This window comes from Folsomia candida, unplaced genomic scaffold (assembly GCF_002217175.1).
Source record: "Folsomia candida strain VU population unplaced genomic scaffold, ASM221717v1 Fcan01_Sc002, whole genome shotgun sequence".
In the NCBI taxonomy this organism is placed as follows: Eukaryota; Metazoa; Arthropoda; class Collembola; order Entomobryomorpha; family Isotomidae; genus Folsomia; species Folsomia candida.
The window spans coordinates 13,551,635-13,572,504 of NW_019091194.1; the positions used below are offsets into that span (position 1 = coordinate 13,551,635).

A 20,870-nucleotide genomic window follows, 5' to 3' on the forward strand; every position below is an offset into this window, starting at 1 on the left:
TATCTTTTTCCATACATTACTTACTTTCTTTCTCATGGCCGTTTTCATTCCAAAATTACAAAAGTATCGCATTTGACCGAATCAAAATGGGAAAACTCGATGCAATATAAATATTTATTACAGGTAAGTGTGTCTGCATACAGTGTACGGATTTTCCTTGGACACCGATGATACATACATGTCAAAGGTGTCATCCCTTGAGAAATCTGACTTTTTTATATACTTTATCTGTAAAATGTTGCGCAATTTTTGTCATATGACAAAAAAAAGTTGACAGCAGCTATACTACGCAACACATGTACCACTGAAATGATTTTTAAGTTGATAAAAATTTCTTTTCAAAGCGAACTGGAGCCTACAAAGAAGAACAGGAAGCAACAAGTTACCTTCAATGTGATGATGTTGAATATCTCTTGATAAAATATGTATTAAATTTCCATTTGAATGGCGAAATTGAAAATGTATTTTAAGCAAAATATGTGAAAGTGGAATTGGCTAACGAAATCATACAAAATCACCTCACCAAAGAAAAGTAAGCTCAAAATATAAGTACGTACATTGCCGGTTCAAATCAGTAGACGTAAGTCGAAACTTCCTGTTCCCTAAATTAGGAATGCGCAAAGTAAGTATGTATGTATATAAAGACCATCAGGACATCCTCATCTCTTTGGACATATATAAATGGACATATAGAATTGTCAATAATTTATCGGATTGATTGACAATAGTGTATTTAAAAAGCCAATATTTAATCAAATTTAAAACATTTTATATACCAAACATTTGTACATTTAATCCTTTATACCAGATTTTATTTCATTTTTAAAATTAAAATTAATACCAAATGATCCCACGCCCCCCTTACCGTGCAGTTGAAGTAACTTTCTTTCCAGACCAGCTTCAAGTGTTACCTATATGTATACCAAAAACTCATTTTTTAAATTTTCTCCTATAATTTTTCAGTATTATTTCTTCATATTGTTGGACTCATACATAACTCATACATAATACATACATATAATGACATAGGTACAACACTAAGTAATCAGTAGCGTTTTCGACACTAGTATTGACACTACTTGGTCTATGGTATGCATATAACGCCCGGTTTGCATGACTATCAATTACAAGAAGCATATCGGAAAAATTGACTACGCAGGAATCGTACATATCTACTACACTATTGCTACTACAATATGATACACACATTGATGTCAAAAATAAACCAATTACATTTTTTAAAGTCGACGTGTCATGCTGTGCGGAAGTAAGCAAAACTTGTAGGAAATCTGGAAAAGTTTGTGAAAAAAGTATAAACGTGAGAGTGAGTTGGTTTGGTTTTAAGAGAATGCTGGTTGGCTGTGTATTGCCACAAATGCTCCATTTCCAGGCTTAAAGCTAGATGAAAGAGGAAAAGTGAGCTCCAGCTCCAAACCTCAAACCCGACGACGACGAGTTTCATCACATACGCACCCACTTTCTCCACTCCAGCACCTTTTCTAATCTTGAGGAGAAAACTGCTCCCCTATATTTTGGAAAAATTGCAGGTGATTTTTCTCCTTCATCTTTGATGGAACACATACTTACGTGCGAGACGTGATTGTTGTGAGTAAACCAAAAATTGAAAAAGTTTCAAAAAGCTTCTGCTTTTACTGGGCGATCCAATCTACAATCCACACTTGGTTCTATTTTGCAATGCTCTTCATTTTTAGTTCATATCAACTTGGTTGTTGGTATGGGAATACCACCCATTGTATCTCGAATATTGCAAACTATACACAGGCAGTTTCTCATATAGCGTGCTGCGTATTAAGCCACATATAACTTCCATTCTGCTACATGGTTGGACGGAATATATAAAATGATAACTATATAATTATCATGAATTAGGTTTGGATTTTAGAAATCAAACAATTATATTTCAATTTTTGGGTTGCCTTTGTCTGGAGGAGCCATTATTTCTAACGTCGGAGCAAATTTGAATGTCGACTCGACGTGGTCCTTACATATTCGCAGCGTATCACTTGGACGAGGTACAGAACTAATCAGACTGACACTGCACTTTAAGAACGGACAGGTGTACAACGCCTGACACTTAAACTCGTATACATAAGTTCTCTCTCCCACTCGACCTGTCCTGAATTGTAAAGTTAAATGTGTCATCATTGGTTATATTTACATAACTGGGAGGATATATATACTCACTGTAAATTAAAATAGAAAAATGCAACAGTTTGGGTAGATGGATGCGTATATTTAAATAAGAACCAGTCTTTAGATAACTGGTGTAGTTAAATAAGTATCTATATTTTATCGTACTTCTACTAACTTTTTTTTACTATTTTGCTATGGTCGATATAGCTGCCTTAAAAAAGTGCATAATAGTGAAAGGAAATGATAACATTTCGTGGAACTACCTGTCCAGAAAATTTGTGTACTAACTTCCAGCCACTTCTGCGCAAATTGTGGTCATTTCTCTTTCCAATAAGCATACAAATGTGAACATGAACAACACTTGGCGAAAAATCACATCAAGATCGGATAGATCGAGTTGCAATGAATCGTGTCCTACACTATTCCATTGCGCCCCGCATGCATGAGCTCATCACTCCAATCTCATCCATCCATCCATGGTGAAGAGAAAAAGGGGCCAGATTCGGAGCAGAGAAAGGAAGGGATGAGGAGAGAAAGCAAAAGAATCATGTTACCAATTTTGTTCACGAGTCTTATAAAATTTGCCAGAATTTCATTTCATGGCAGCCAGCAGCCTCCCGCTCTCTCTCTCCCACGTCCCGGCCAAAGAAAAATGAAATCTAAAATATAAAGGATGATGGGAAGAACTCATTCTAATGTTATACATGAGATTTGTAAACGTGATTGACATAAAAGATAACCACCATCATCATCCCATCTCTCTCCTGCTGTTATCAGATCACCTTCTCCCTCCAAACTTTATAGTTTCAAACTTATTTTCATATTATTGCTTGTTTCACAGGTTGCTTGCTTATCTGTGTTGTCCAATATTGCCCTATTGTGATTGAGCTACTTTTTATCAACCAGTTTGGCCTCATTGTCAGTAAGTCTTATGCACCAGAAAAATATGGAAATTAATTTCTACTGGCATTTTATTATGTACATCACTGCAACTTTGATACCGAGGGATATGACACAACCACAATAAAGCCAAACAAGTAAGTATATGCATATATGTACATAAATAAATATATAAATACAAATTTCGCTGTGCTCAAATTCATGTTTGACAGCTTACAGCACAATATATCACGTTTTACATGGCCATGAGTTCCTAATGTTGCATAATGTGCTTGTCCTGCACATTATTAAAACAGTATTTATTCGCCTTACAGACAACGTGCATCTTCATTTCGGAGAGATGCACATTCTTTCATCCAGAAAATAAAGATTTATTCTGATGATAGTATAAGAACACCGTTTAATACGAAAATTTGTTCCGCACAATTTGGTTCAACAAAACGACGTACAATTTTTACGATACATTTTATTCCTATAAACCACAGCATGCAGGGAGTCCAGGGAAAAATGGGAATTTACCAAAAAATTGTGTAATAATGATGATTTAGTAAAAAAAACATTCGGAGTATTAAAAGCGATGCTAATAAAGGATTGTAGTTATATACGTATTTACTTATACGATACACAATTATGTATAAGTAGTTTTCTTAGATTTTACAAATGGGTGATAATATCTTAGCCTAGCCGGTAGTAACTGACCGACTGTTATGTTGGGGCCATTAATTGGTATATTTAAAATTCATCGGATTATCTTAAAATCTAAATATATAACTCCAGCATTTCCAAATAGTCACAAGCACACAATTTCAGTACAAATCAGCACAATTCTCCTACCACCTCCTCTCCTTCAGCGTTAGCTTTTGTCCTGAAATGCGGTTAAGCTGGAGTAAATAATGGGCAAATCTGAACTTATCTGACACCCACTATACCCGATTTGGGATTCAATGATCCATATGAAAAAGATATCGCTTTTGTGGCCTTCAGAAAAATTGGATAAAAACGGCTCATTTTCTGTTTCACGGACGCAGAAAAATAAGTCCTGCTTTGTCTACCTATTTCCACGTCCTTTCCATATCAGGAGAAAACACAATGCAGCCGCTTCTCCCGTAAAAGACAGTAGAGAAGCAACGAGATAACGCGTTTCAAACTTGTCAAAAAAAGTCTCCGAGCTCCAAACAAAGCCAAACCATTATTATCCTGGTCATGGCATAGCCGTGGTGTTGTTGTGCATACGTCGCGTCTGGAAGCATACGTGTGCTCCGAGTATTCCCACACCCTCCCGTATTCGAAGTGTATGTGATATTGGAATAAGAAAAGTTTGTGTAGAGCGAAATTGTTAAAAAGTGCAGTCAATTTAGCGAAAAATGTGAACAAAGTTAGTGGGAAGGGAGAAAGTGGAAAAGCTGTGGGGTGGTGATGGTGGTGGTGTGATTCTAGGGTGAGAAATTCTATTTGATGCAGTCCACACTTGAAGTGAGAAAACTCTGTGTCCTTTAAACATGAAAACGTGTGATGTGATGTGATGCCACTAAAATGTTCAAGTCCAGAAATAAAACGGATTGACTCGGCTTACACACCAAAGCCTTGCCCAAAGTTGGCCCAAGTTGAAAAGGAACTGCTAGCGGATGGAAATATTCGATGAGGGAATCATTTCTGAACAGAACACAATTGCAATTGTCAGTTGTACTACAAAGTGAAGGCTGTAAAAAACAAAGTTGAAATCACTCAGCCACTTCCATCCTCCTCTTCGATAGGATCTCATCCCCCCGCCGCCTCCGCGCTTCCTCTCTCGCTCTCTCTCTCATCCACCTATTTTGAAACTTTGAATTTTCCAATGTTTCCACAAAGTCTAACATTTCAAGGAGTATATCCCTATTATGGCCAAATGTCAAGAATTCCAATTTCGAAAGGATTATCCGATTGAATCCAATTCATACTTATTCTACCCGGAATTGTTATTGTCAAAGATTACGGTTACACATAACATTTATCTATTCAACATTCATGGGTGTGTGACCTTTATTTTTGGTGAATATCTTCCAACCAAATTTCCTACAAATACGCATAACGTGGTCATCCCTGATGTCCATACATATTTATTTTCTCATGCCATAAGCACTGCACGCATGGAGCAAGAAAGTTTCGGATAAATTTGATAAACAAATATGGTTTAAATATAAAAAATGTCCGAATACTATTTAAAAATACACAACTCTGTATAACACAAAACTTCTAAACAAAATAAATAGCAAACAATTAACTCTTTCTTGTCTTCAACTTTTTTTGGAATTTTTTAGATTTGACTTGCGTATATATTTAGAGTGAGTCGAAAATAAGTGGAACATCAAGTTGCACAAAATGAAAAAGTTCCTTCAGAGTTTAGTTGATAAGGACATGAGGTGAGTTGATGACTTTGAGTCAAATTCGCATCCATATTGACGCAAGTCCATAAAGTTGGTTCATATCTTTTTGTCTGTCTCTTTTCTTGGGAGAAAGCGGAATTAGACCAACGGAGCTTCTCCCTCACTCCTTTCTCTTGCTCCAACAAAATGAATAAAAGCAAAATGAAAGTGGAACTCACTGCTCAATGAATTCGGATATTTAAAAACTTTTTTGTTTGCCTTTTGAAACATGCAAGATGCGTCTTGGATGCTTTGAGCTGTGCATCTTCGTATGTGCATGCTCGTAGAGAGTCAGTGTGCTATCATTTGTACTGTTGTATTATTTTGCTAATTTATTAGGTTTCAAATTAAACTGGTATGTATCTGGTACATGTATAAAATAAACAAACACACAGACGCTTCTTCATTGCATCATATTATGGAAACAAATGAGCTGGCCGGTTGCATGTGTATGTGCATAAGTGACAATTTAGTATGACACCCCACGCCTCCATCTGATCATTTTAAACGATGTTCCCCATTTCTATGCATCATTGGCACTTGCTCTCAACATTAAACTCTACTACGGTCAATAGTCATCCCTTGAATCGTGTTTGGCACAAGTGGAGAAAGTAAAGTATGTTTTGCTCTTCATGTCTCTATATTTCTTTGAAAGTCGAATAAACCCTTCAAATGCTTCAAATCGATTGGATGAATCCCTCGAGACGGTTTGGTTGGGTTTTGGATTTTGGATCCGCCGTTTGCTGTTACAAGAGTACTATTGCTCTCTCTGCATCGTTCCCTGCGTTGTTCCCCACTTCCGTATTTTACCAATCCAATCAAATGTAGAATCGGAAGTTTTGAGAAAAGAAAATATGAATTCAAATACTGAACATGTTTTCTTAAATTCGAATTTCTTTTCACTTTCTTCATCCTCTTTCAGTGAGTGTGCAGAGGAGAAAGTAAAGTAAAATTTGTTTTGTGTTTTGAGTAAGAGTCTGCTCCAAAGAATCGTTTCATCATACCCCATGGGAAAATGATTTCCTATCAAATCTGAGGATACTTTTGGATTTCGCATTGTTGTTAAATTGTGTTTTATCTCAAAACACATACACACACAGTTTCATTCGATCCAAGAAAAGAGTGAACAGAAGAAATGCTCCCACTTTTGACCAATAAACTCAAAATGGTATCAACTGAGTTAACAATTGTGAAAAACAGCCGTCGTAAAAGGCTAAATGCATTCAGACAGTTCTGATTTTGAAGAAATTAGAACTTATGTATTTAAAATTCATCAAATGTGTTGTGTAATGAAATAACGATTGAATCTAAATAAAATACTCTGAAATAATCATGTGCTCCTCAATTTCTGAATCCGTACCCCAACCAATCGCAGATTTACACTTGCTTGATTCTGTTGCCTGATGACAGTTCTCGCACCTTCCCAGGAGGCGACCCCGACAGTAAACCGCAGAGATTGTGACTGACAATTACCTCAACGCTTGATATGTGATCACTGTTTCATGAAGTGAAAACGTACAGCCAGTATTCCTGTAAGAACGGTTATTCACTTTCTAATCATCCCCACCATACATTTCACAAGAGTTATCATCGCCTCCCGCAGTCACTAAATATATAATCAGACACCTCAATCCAATGAACGTTCAGAACTAAATTAACTATGTAATTAGCAGGTCTATACGACTACCTTGAGTACTTATTATGCACACTGCAGATGTGGTGACAACCTAAATTAAATAGAAATGCAGTCCCCGTATAAATAAATGCTACAGCGTGCATATCACCATTTTGCAGAGTTTATCTACAATGCATACTATATTATTCTAAACCCATACACATATGTACACTACGTACAGTAGTAATATGTATGAAGGTTTCGTTAAGACTTACACATGTTAAAAATTCTAGTCGCAACATAAATGCAAGATTTGTAAGATTTGATTCTCGTTCCAGTAATAATTTGTAATTTTTCCAAGAAACGTCCAAAATGTTGATCATCAATATTTAATGGAGAGGAAGTTTCCTTTCCAGTCCAATTACTTTGCTTAGCAGAAATCTATTTAGTAATCCTGTCCCAATCTATTAGTTAATTCTGTGAGGATTATAAACTCAAATCAAGGAAGCATGATTTATTACGTAGTTCAAGCTCAATCTGACCCAGGATCATCAATTAAAGAGTAGCAGCAAATCAAGTCACTTTGCTGTCCCAAACTACTACAAACATCAGCATGGAAATCTCAGGGAACAGAACGTGAAAATTATGTGGGGGAGGGAAAGTGAGAAAGCAAATAGACTTTGCTCAAGCCTGTAAGGATGGATAAAATTTATCACAAATGGAGTATTACTTAAATACATACACGACGATACACATTTGAGGTGTCGACAAATGTCTATTCGGAACTAAATGCAATTTATTTTGTATTTTTACAATTTGTGCATTATTTCAAGAAAATGCTCTTTTCAGCTCCAAGATTCTCACAATTGAGCAAGGAAACTATTTATTTAGTCATTGTCAAACCCAACTATGTTCTATTGGATAAGTTGATATCCTGATAATGTTAGCTATAATATTCAAATTCCGAACATTCAATTAAAAGTAAACTAAATATTTTTAATTGGAAATTCTAAAATAAATAATAAAATTCTATTACGCAATTCTGTATGATAAGACGAACAATTATTTTGGATTTTAGAATGTACATCAATCGCACATTTGTTTTTTCTTAAAAAGTTTATATACTTATTATTTTACCGATTAAGATTTTATTTTATATAAAGGATATAGCTTATCTATTCAAAAACTACAAAGTCTACTATAGTTTGCTACACATTTTCCAATAAGACATACCGAATGTAAAAACTACTATGTTGAGTCACCTTTATCTTTTGGCAAAAAGTGGATTCCAAAGATAACGTCTCTAGAAAGAAATATGAAAAAAAGATGTGTTGAATACTTGAAAAAATAAAAAAAAAGACAAGCAAGTTCAAAAGATCAAAGGACCTTTGGGAGTTGTGAGGTGCAAACGGATTACGTATCGAAATTGATCTAGAACTAGGTTAGCTTAACCCTTGCCGATGGTGTTGTTGATGAAAGTGGAGGCATGAATAGAAGGGATCCAACGAACCCAGAAGGAAGAGAAAGATTGGAGAAACAGACGTAAAGAGACTTGAGGGAGTTGGATTGGATTGGCAGTTTTGCGGTATCGAGGTAATAATAAGTCCGTCGCTTCAGTTATCCATTTATACCTCAATTCACACCACCAGCCATAACTCCATTCTTCTCCTTCCTCTCCCACCCACCCACCAGCCAATACCAACCAGAACCACTGCAAGTATTCTCACTACCTGTTCTCCTATCGATTTCAGCTTGACCTGTCTTTTAACCGAAAAATGCTGTGTGACGATGATACAAAGGAAACGTGCTGAGTAGGATTCGTAATTTAGTGTCTGTGGGAGCGGTGGTGTGTCCACAAATGTGGGAGCACAGCAGTGCAGACAAAGATAAACAGGCTCGTTCGGAAGGGGGTGCGTTGTTAGTTGTCTGCTTGACATTTATCCTTTATCGATTCCTGCACCAAGTGTCCTGATGATATGGAATTACACCAGAATTACAATATTTTATAATGGTCGAACCTTATCCATGCGAATTTTCAAAGGGCATTTGTCCCGAATAAATTATTGAAAGTACAATTGATGACAAGAAACTCAAACCCTGACTCAAATTGCCCATTATCAACCATTATGTAGTGGTACTTAGTTATACATATGTGTGTATAGTAAAAGGATGACATAACAAAGTGCATATATAGACATCAGGTCAGCCAGTAAATTCCCATCACGAAATTCAGACGGATACAATTGCTGGGAGATCAGCAACCTCGGAACTAAAGGTCACGACATGACTGAACCTGTAGACTGCGAAACCGGATACTAAGAAAAGATAGCTGCGCACATGTACTTATTTGCCTCCACTGGTGAGTGACCAAAAGGAGAGAATTCATGAAGTAAAACAATATCACTATTTTTCTCTGCAGCAGAGTTGGAAAATGGAATATAGAAGCTCCGTTACTTACTGCTGCACAAACAACTACTTGTTAGTTTTACGCCGAGACTGGTTGAATGATGCTGGCGGTGGTGGTGGTGGTGAAAGTAAATTTGAGAGTCGAGTCTTATAATCTTTAGAGGACGAGAGGCAGCAGAGAGACGCACCTCCAGAGAATTGCGACTGGACTTTCCCCAGAGTCTCGAGTTTCTCAGCTCTCTCTCTCCTCTTCTACCAACAGCATTCTCTGTCTGTCTCTCCCCATTCTTTTAACAATCTCACGTGATCTGGTAAGTATTGTAGATTGTAAGCTGTAGGACCAATTAGATGAAGAAAGAAAAGTAGAAGGATCACAGAAAAACAACATTCCATTTAATGGGCTTACGTGTTTCTTGGGATTGTCATTCTCTCTCTCTCTCTCTCTCTCATCCACTACTTTTACCTCCAATTTTTTCTCAGTTTCCAGCCATCCTTTTTTCTTCTCAGTTACATCGCATTTCGGCTGGAATTAAACAAGATTTTTCAAGAGACAGGAGAGACTAGTTTCCAGTCCTGGGCATGCGATTGAGCAAACTTTACATGGAGTGTACCTATATGTATGTATTTAGTTAACGATCCGTTGATCTGTGGGATTGGAATTCTGATACGCGTGAAGAAAGTCAAGTGAAATAGAAATAGTATTAAACACCATTAACGCTTCTCAATCCACTACAATTTGTAACATAATTTCAGTAATCACACCATGTCAACGGTAATTTCTTTACGCTTTTGGATCTACTTCCAATTTGGATAAGTGTAAAAAAGACATATTTCTGGCTATGCAATAACAAGTATAATAGCATAATGGATACACATGAAGTGTGAGTATCAGGCACTCTTTTGATTAAAAAATGGCTCCTGAGCTGAATGACGCAGAACAACAATCGCAGAGTTAAAACAAATCATTCCTGATCTCTTACACAAGTTACACAAGGGGACCTGATGGGGAAAAGAAAATTTATTATTTAGACATTAGAGACCATCTGGTGGTGCAACATATGAATAAATTGCTAGAATATTACTGAGCCATCATACATATACCCACGCCACGAGTACGAGTTGTGCCGCAACAGTTAGCATTGTGTTCTGTTGTGTCGTAACGTAAGGAGAAAGTACAAGAAAATAACGACCATTTCTCCTTTATGACACCATCTCCGTACTACTAGTTTAGGTCTTTCTATCTTTTCCGTAAATAAAATTGTGGGACAAAAACCAGGGCAAAAAACGGTTTCTTGGCTGGCAAGAAGTAAGCAAAGGCAGAGGGGCAAACCACAAGATGAACTGTCTCTGAGATTAATAATGTTGTCCATTTTTCGTGAGATACCACAGCTGATATTGACTCGTATGTTTTTCCTCAATAATAACAATAATAATGGAATAAAAGACAATCGTGTATATATCCGAGTTCACACAGCTATGGATTTACGTGGTAGAAAAATGCTCCAGTGATGATGAATTTCAGAAAGCGTCTGCTGTCGATCCTGAATGTTTGATGACATAAATACACGGATAAAATGAACCCAGTACATTTTTCGTATTCACAATTCTGTTAGTCCATTCGCAACTTATTCAAACGCATTATTCGAGAAAGAATCAAACTCAATTTAGTTGGTTTAAAAGATTTGACGTCAAGTGAGCGAGGGTGAGAGTGAGTGAGAGAAGGGGCGAAAAGGACGGATTTTATTCGAAGCCACCGGACCACGAACATGGGCGGAAGAAGAGTGATATCAACAAAAGCAGCAGGGGTCAAGTTGTTTTATCTCAACTTTTATTACTATCTCACTTTGCTCACTCCATCCGCGATCCTCCAACCTTCACGTCCTCGTCATCACCATTAAACGTCCTCTGTCAGGCCCATCTAATGGCATCTCTTCTCTCTCGGACTTTCCCTCACCGGACTCACTCCACACTGATACAAAGAAGGAAAGAACCAACTTTTGGAACTTTCCATCCATATTTCTCCTTAAGTATCACAAGGCTCACTAACTGTGTTACATACATGTGACATTAGTTGGACCACTGCTGCCCACTCACCCACCCACCCACCTCTCTTTCGCGATCTCATATCCAACCAAGGTGACGACGCCACGACGTCCGATACTCATAAACACTTTTGTAATGAACATTCCGGTCCTCTCGTCAGTCACCCTTTGGGCAAAGCACATAATATGTATGTACATGTGAAATACCGTTTACGTCATTTCCTATTCGATTTGCTGTTATATTTCGTTATATAAAGATTTATATGACAGGAAATAGTGTTGTGACACTAATCATGTGATATTTTTTTACAATCTTTGGTCATTATTTTCAAATCAGTAACTAAAAAAATAAAATTTGTTACATTATGGTTTCCCAACAAAGTAGCAGCAACTTGATGAATGCTACTTGAATCATTGTGCGACGTTGTTGGTGACAGGATGCACATCATTTTCGAATAAATTTATCGTGGGGTGAGATATTGTTGTGGTGTGTGTCAGAGGGGAAAGGAAATCGAAATCATACCGATGATGATGATAGAGAGCAGACAGCACGAGACAAACGAGACATATTTCCACTTGTGCTGCTTTTTCTTGAGTAGAAATGAGACCCAGAAATAGAGCTCTTGAGGACTGGGGTGAAAAGCTATTAGGAAGGAATGAATGACGACCGAAAACCATATTAGAAAACCATCTCGACCAAACCAAGACCCAATTTATTTCGGTTCAAACTACCAATCATCCATTCATACGCATTCAAATCCATGCTCAAATTGAAACTGAAAATATTTATTTCAAAAGTCTTCAAGAGTGGTATCAAGTGTTCCACTCGACGCTTGTTAATTCAAATATAGATAATTTAATTTATATACAAGAGTGCTAAATTATATACATCATAAATATCTAGGGATTGCCTATTTGCTCTCATCCACTGCCTCCTTCTCCACGGGAAGAGAGGCACCACCCACTCACTCATTCACTCATTCATTATATAATACGACTATAGTTATAAAAACAATGCTGAGCCCTTCAAATTAAAAACAATAACTTTGCAAGTTTTAAACTGCTGGCTGAAAAACAATTGAACTTGGGAACTTTCCCCAGGAAAAGCCATTAATTTGAGTACAAAGCTTCATCTCTGGATCTCTGGTAATTTGAACGGCTGCCCTTCTCCGCATTTCTTTCTCTCCACCCCAACTTCTTCTCTGCCCTCTTCACCAACCAACAACATCTTGCCACTTCTGATGTGATGGTAATAGTGATGCAGCACTAACATGACTGCATTCTTGAAGAAAGAAGGCTACACGGGGCTTGTTCGAGTATACGTACATACAGTTTGTAAGTAGAGCAGTTCGTGCAGTATCTCAAGAAGAGTATTCGTCCGTCTAGGCAGCGGGGCTGTTGGTTTAACTGAGGGTGAGAAGAAGTCGTGATGAAGTCACTTTCTCCTTTGGTGCTTAATCATTTTTTGGTTTCTAGCAGTATGAGCCCCGTAGTAATTAAGCCGTTATGGGAGGAAGCACGTGTTGAAGTTTGAACCTCCACGACCACTACATCTTTTTCTTCATTACTTTCCACGTTCTTTTTTAGGGTAGTGTATATTTCTACACAGTTATGTACGTACTACTGCACACACCACATTTCAATCTGTCTAACCCTAAACACTACCACAAGTCCTGAGAGAGAAGTGCTGACTGGAGCAGTTCAAGCAGCAAATATTCCAATCTGCCTTTCGTCTCAAGTCTCAAGTGCGAGAAATTAAGGATTTTTCCACAAAATCCGAGTAGTTTTAATGAGCAAGAGTTTCATAATTCTGTTAATGATTTCTCGTGTGGAAATGTTCGAACCATAAAAAATATCGTAAGGCGAGCAAGTACAAACATTAAAGGGTTTCACGGCCATTTCCATACGTATGCATTGCTATAGCATTCATGTGCACTTCGGATTAGTCGTTAGCTTGGGTTAATTGAGGAGGCGCATAACAGTGCTTGGTATTAATACAACCACAGTTTTACCTTTTGTCACTCTTCTAAGGGAGTGATTTTCGGCCAATTTTTAGTTTGGGTTTAAACACTATCTTATAAGTTTGCGACGAACGGTGTACAAATCACGACTGAGCCAAGTAAAGCATCTTAAGGTGCTGCGAACCACACCGCGGAGACGGTTTAATGCAAGGAAACCAAATAACCAGTTCCCTTCCAGCACATACTTCTCATAGGATGGTGTGGGGCTTAACTTTGCCTAAGTGAAAGTAAAATGCATGCAAATGTGGCAGATCATAAACTTGATGGAGGGAACGAAGCAACATGAAAAATTTCCTGACTAAATTAACTGGAAACCTGGAAAATGTATATATTTCTATATAAATATTATACACACGCAGGACCTGGTATTGTTTTATATTACAACGGAGCCGAGTACTTTCGCAGGGTTTTGTTTATGGTGTTTGGTGGCTCGTTCATTTGTGTGCTTGTCCGTGATATCATATCTTTGTTTAGCTTTAGCGAGAGGCTCATAATTCAACTGTATTTATGCATAAAGTTGTTCCAGAGAGTTTGAGCTGGCTTCTGGAACAACGTGAAATACGGAAAGAAGAAGCTCCCACCCAGAATTTGTTTTCCCTTTATTGAAATTTTGTTAGAGATGGAACTCGGACCTAAAAAATCCACAAATAATCTTTGTCTTCTAGCTGGTCCGGACAGCTTTTTTTGTATCTTTTGTTTAAAACGAGGATGGCGAAACCTTCCTAATTTTGAAGTTACAGGTTAAATTAAGATGCGCATCTTATAAGATGCGCATCTTAATTTAGTTTTCACACAATATGTATGCTATAGCATACATATTGTGTGAAAACTGTACATATGAAGTAGAGATTTTTATATTTCTTAATAATGACTGATGCATTTTCAACCAACTATCTGTAATCCAATATGTTCAAATCCTTTGAATTTATAAATATTTTTAGAGTTTAATTAGATTCGTAAGTACTTCTTTGCATGGTAGTTAGAATTAGCAGTAATTTTTGTACCTAATATGCATTAGGCACTATACGAACAAACACCACAAAAGTTGGTTAGCGATCGCCTTTTTTCTTGTCTGAATCGAATGTTGCGTCCGTGATAGCCTTGCCTCAACTTTCGTCTGCTGCTTTGCACTCTCATTTCATCCCATTGTTATAAGTTGAAAAGTAAATGGTTTACAAGATACGAAGTGAATGTTGAACAGGAGCAAGAGGGAAAACTGTGCGTAACTTGAATGTTGAGGAGAAGGGAGCAGTCGGAGGGAGATGAGATAAGAGAACAGGTCATTACTTGAGGATAGTTGAAACTGTTTTGCATTTTATGAAGCCAATTTCACATCCTATGCGAGGAGACTTAGGAAAGTAGTTAAAACCACTTGCACCCGCTTTCTTCTATGAATGCATGTACATCTTGCAAGAACTTTCTCCCTTGGTCCGTCCATCCCCTAATGCTCATATTTCACTATTGGTTTCACCTCAAAATCAACCACGTCCATTATTATACATAAGTGGGCCACATATTGATAAAATTACATAATCTACCCTGTATTTATATCCAATAAATCAAATAACCTAAAGTGCAGATTAACCTGAGTCAATTTTGGGGCACAATACCCCATCCTCTTACTTGATCCCCTCTGGTCAACCGATTTGACTCATCTTCGAACTCATCCAAGACTTTTTTGAGATACGCATTTTAACGCTAAGTTTGTCAAAATCGGTTCAATGGTTGTTCCGCTGGCGTGTCGCAGACACACGGACATAGCGGTTCCATAAGCCCTGCCTTGGCTAAAAATTAGAGTATGAAAAATGGTCGATATAAAATTAAAATTACATTTACGTGACGATAGAATTATTTCGGAACAAAGTGAACAGAGTGAAAGAAAGTCTGTGAGTACGTTATTTTATATCCCACTCGTATGCGTATTATACATAGAGCTGAAATATTTACATAAATATTTAACCAAATAAATGTGCGCGCTAAAGACTTATATAGTCAAATATAATTTAAGCTACTGAAACTTTAATTTCTAACCGAATTACAATGCTTATTACAATTTTTGTAAACCAAACTTATATCTAGAAACTTGAAAACTTGGGCAAATAAAATGTCAGGCGTGACAGACTTTGACAAAGATATGTGTTCCATCAATACGTTCCAGTTAAGGTTCCAGTTGGTAACTTTCTAAATGACGGTTTTACGCAGTGAACAATATGACAGAGTCAGAACTCATTCAAGATTTAAGTATTCAAGTGTTGAGGATTCACGAGAGTCTTCTTAGTTCCCCATCCAGAAATTGATCTACGAGACAAAAGTGAGGTTATAGAATTACGAGCTTCTCAAACTTTGTGCTTTGCTTGGCATGGTTGCTTTCACTACTTTCTGAGCATTCAGCCGGCATGTAGCAGAGCAGAGACACCCTAAATTCAAAACCAACGCGAGTTAAGCAGCAAACCAAGCAAGAAAACCGAACGTGGCATGGCGTATCGTCATCATATGGCTTGGCGCAGATAGCGGGGCGATATGGTGGCAGTCAACCAACGAAGGCAGCCAAGGGGATGGGAAGAAATTATTTTCTTTCAAAGCCATAAACAAAAAGTTTGGCAAGCTGTAAAAAGTGGGTAGAGATGAAGCAGAAGAATTGAATAAGATAGTTAGAATAAGGGGTTGGCTTGGTGGTGGATCGGTTCGGATGGTTTTAAATATATGACCAATATCACAGTTTGGTTCTCCTCGGTGGTGGTGGCGAGCTTTCACTTGTTCGCCTTTTGTTTATAGCGCGATACCCATGGCGTTGCATGTTGGCGTGCTTCGTCTTCTTGGGCCATGCCGTCTTTTATATTCACTTTCCATCCTTCAAAGCAAGCATGAAATGCACAAATTATATTCTTTTGGTCTGGCTCTTCTGCTCCGAAGGGCATCGAATTGAAGCTTTCACTTCAAAATGAATCCAGCTCCTCCTGCTTTTCCACAACAATATGACAGATTGGGGTGGGCTACAACAAAGACTATAAAAAGTGGCACAAAACTTATTACAAAATTTATGATGCAACAAATGCATACTTCTTCTCCCCTTGAGCGGAGAGGGAAGATGTGGAGTGAAAGTATTAAAAATCCAACATGAAAAACAAAGCTTGGAAAACTGCCCTCATTGAGTGACTGCATATGGAGTCACAAAGTGTCAATATAATAAATTAACGTTTGTGTCTTTGTATGCCAGGAGCTTTTCTCGCAGCTTTCTCATCCGGGTTGGAACTGAATTTACCTAATGATTGATATCTTAATTAGATTTAGTTACACTATTCGTTATGCAATTTTATTCTATACATTCGACACATTTAAGCACATGATTCCTGAAAACCGTTGCATATCTCAAGTAGATATTTATTTGGAGTTGTACTGCAACTTCACCACGCTGCATCAGTTCATATGCTCATTTTGCCAAGTCGAGATGAATGAGCATTTACCGATTTGCCATTATCATTTATTGTGCTGGGTTGTTGCAAGCAGCCAAGCCTGCATACGCAACTGTATGAAAGTGAAATGCATAATTAATTGCCAATCTTTGAGCACATACTCGACCAAATCAGTCAGTCAGTGGAATTTAATTTTGTCAACTAGTCTGCATTGGTCCCTATCATATCCGGATACACCACAACAAACAAACAACAATAGACGCCTGTGTTTAAAACAGGGCCGAATGCCGCACCGCAATGAGTGAAAAGACAATAAAGCTGGCTTTGAGTAGTTTCATTACAAATCCCAAATCCGACGGATGACAGAGTTTCGTCTCATCAGACAGAATGAAGCAGCACCAGTCCACATCTCTGCTGAAATCCAGTAAATGAATATATGCATGTATGTATGTCGAAGCGCTGCGATGCCACATTTTGTTGTTCAACCTTTCATAAAGAAAAGCTGATGCAGCAGCACCAAACCAAATTACGTACCTAGAAATTATTTTTGCACAAAGGGAATGAATATATGTGCTGCTACAGCTACTCTGTTGGTTGCTCCAGCTAAATCACATTTGCATTTGTGTGCCTGCTGTGGAGATGTCGATTCAGTGAGGATATTACGTTGGTGTGTAACACCAAACCCCAGATTTGGGAGAGAAAGGGAAACTTTCTCTTCCAAAGAATCAACCATACATACATTGTATGCATGCATGAATATTATGAACATATCGGAATTGGGTTAATAACGTAACATGCATCTTATAATACTTTTACAACCATTCATCAATGTCAGTGTTTTCATTCTTGTCCGACGATCTGGCCGTACGTAATACTGCTTCAATTCTCGAACGACTCAACCATACCCATTCCTGTCCACATTGACCCGTTGGAGGATTATTGAAAAGAGGCATGTTTGGTATGATTAGCGGCAGACCATTGACATCAACTTGATGAATGTTTAATTAACAAATTTCCAGCAATTGACTTGAAATCTAGTAGCGTTTTTTTGAAACTCCCAAAATGATGGAAAAATAAATTCTGCATAGAAATGAAATGATGAAACTTTCATCATGAAAGTATGCTCAAAAAAATTAAAGTTACGTTATCACGTTGCTACGTCACGGAAAATATCTACGGAAATATTTATGCAAACTGCCTAATGTTTTTGAACCGTTGAACGTGCTTATCATTAAGATACATATCCAATATTGACTCCTTTGTTGTCACCAACGACGCTTTCAAAAATGCAAACAACTAAGCTCATACAAAATATACGCGCATATAAAATATGTCCCAAATTGCACGTTTCAAAACAACCTATAAAAGCAACAGATACCTTAAAAGCTACCGTATTTCTGTAAAATATTTATTATCTGTCTTATGACAAAATTAGTATGAAGAATACCCAGTCAAAAATCAAATTAGGTGATGTACAAAATAATGAGTTTCAACAAGGATACGTGATGCGATGAGTATTTAATTTTAAAATATTTGCAGATTATCCAGGATTTTCCAGCCGGATACCCAGATAAGTTCTTCCCAGAACCAATTTATTCTCACATCGACATCCAACCAAACGGATGCTGTTTGAATCCCAAATGATGGAACTTGTCACGCCAGGATTTCTGCAGGTCGATGATGCCACTCTTTCTCCAGTGTTAGTAAGTTAGATAATTTTTTTTTGTGTATTTTAATAAACAATTTTTAATTTAAGTTATTCAATTTTAAGGAAGAAATGCTTCCTGCACAATCACTCAATCTGATGGGAAAGTTTGTATGTCAGCTCACAAAGTATTGGCGACCCTTCTTCAGCTTCCGCTCTACAAGGGGAACCGAACCATAATTCAAAATGGGTTCGTCGTCAAGATAAAAAATCTGAACGGTGCTTGTGTCCTGACTTTTAAGAGGAAGAGCTTATACAACCCTACGAGACGGATGAACGTAATAATTTATAGGTCATAAATACTTTTCAAACCATAATTTCCTAATAAACACAGGTTCTCGACGTGTGGCTCGGGAATCAGGTAGTTCCCGTTATTGTATTATTACAAATTATTACACCACCAGATTTTGTAATAAATTATTTACTCAGGTTGTGGCCGTTCATTTACTGTACGTGGAGTTTACGCTCTGGGTAACCTTATTTGTGAAGACAACTTTGATAGGGACTTTGATTTTGTTAAACTTTTGATCTCTGATCATAAATTTATTACGCATCTTTTTATTTGCAGAATGGTGGTGGGGTAAGAAGTTCACATACTAAAAAAATTTCAAAAAAATTTCATTATGAATTTCAAGTCTACGGGAGGAGCGAAACGAGTACATATGTCACTAATGGTATCATAAAACCAGATCTTACATTAGATCATCTGGGTGGAAACTTTTAGCATTTGTATAATGGTTATCACTACGTAGAGTGGTAATGACACAAACAAATTAGTATAAATAGTTACAAACAATAGTTATAAACAATAGTTATAAACAATAGTTACAAACAATAGTTATAAACAAATTAATATAAATAGTTTGACATCCTTGCTAATTTAAAACAAGGAAATTGTTTTCAAATCACAGCTGTACAGATTCGTACTACCTATACACTGTAGGTGTTTCTATAACACCACATTTAAGTTCCCGGTTCCATTACTTTTGTTGTATTGTCCGTTACCACATAATCTGATCCATTTTTTCTCGTTTTCTCTTCGAACAATAGTTGATGAGAATCCACCTTCGATGAGGAGGTAACGTCGGTCCTCTTTATGATGGACAAAATTGAAATGAACATTGACATTCTTCAATCGAAGATCCTTGTCTTGGATGGCATCTTCTCCATTCCGTCCTAAAACCCGATCGATGAGTTGTCGAAGTTCGGGAATAGACGGATACTTTCTTTTCCATCTCTGGTTCTTGGTGTCTATATGGTTTTTCATTCTTTGATGAAAGTTGAGGTCCTATGTCATAAATTAATAATGATTTATATTATGTAGATGAAAATGGCGTCAGTTCACGAGGACTTTACGAGCCATTAATCAAACAGGTGCATAGTTAAGTTTAAACAATTACATTAGATTCTCCTACGTATGATGCCCAGTTGCCTTCATCCAAGCAACGTTGACAGTAGATTAGGTATACGACGTCGTTAGAACAGCAGGTGAATCTTCGATCCAAGTGGATGACCTGGTCGTCGGATGGACCCCACTTTACACTATTCCTTGACGTCATTAGTTGCTCATTTGTGCAATGAGAGTTGCGGCACCAAAAAGTACCAGGGCCCAGATATCCGTACTTTGCATTTTTGTTTATACGTGCCACTGATTCTACACAACAAGAAGTGTTAAAATAAAATAAAATAAAATAAGACAAATTATTACACGCATGTTTTTTTCTCTTTAAACTTATTTACTTACCAGATTCAGTAAATTCCACACGGGTAGTTTGATGGATAGTACTTAATGCAAAATTTGGTGTTGTAGTGCTCCATGGTTGTAGTGGCAGGTCATTTTCGTAGACATTGTCGGTTTTGGTTATCTTGATCCTTCCTCTTGGTCCGAGTGTCACTTCGATTTTCTTCAGATCCGACTGGAAAATTCTTCGTATTAAAGAAAAACGCGTATTTGCCACAAAGTTCTTGATTTGAATTTTGGTTTTGGTGGTGTTCCTCTCGACATTGATGGAACAGTCGATCCAGAAAGATTTTTTGTCATTGTCCATCATCCCTGCTATGAAGGCCCGTCCGACGGGTGTACTCATGAAGTCGTCTGTTGGAGGCCCCCTGGTCATGACATGTCCGGAGTCTGGGTCAAATGTCAAGACAGGTCCAGTCCAATTTGAGGGGAGGAATCTTCGCCATCCTAAAAAAGTTTTTGTTGATTTTA

General features: G+C 37.4%; 1 protein-coding gene across 1 annotated transcript; it reads right to left on the reverse strand.

The window, feature by feature from the left end:
• Nucleotides 1-19,488: 19,488 nt before the first annotated feature.
• LOC118434605 lies at nt 19,489-20,297 on the reverse strand. The gene is made up of 2 exons (XM_035848460.1): nt 20,059-20,297; nt 19,489-19,946 (listed from the first exon to the last, which is right to left on the reverse strand). The coding sequence occupies exons 1-2, from the start codon at nt 20,215-20,217 to the stop codon at nt 19,608-19,610; spliced, it is 498 nt and encodes a 165-aa protein (XP_035704353.1). The 5' UTR covers nt 20,218-20,297; the 3' UTR covers nt 19,489-19,607.
• Between the last annotated feature and the right edge of the window lie 573 nt (nt 20,298-20,870).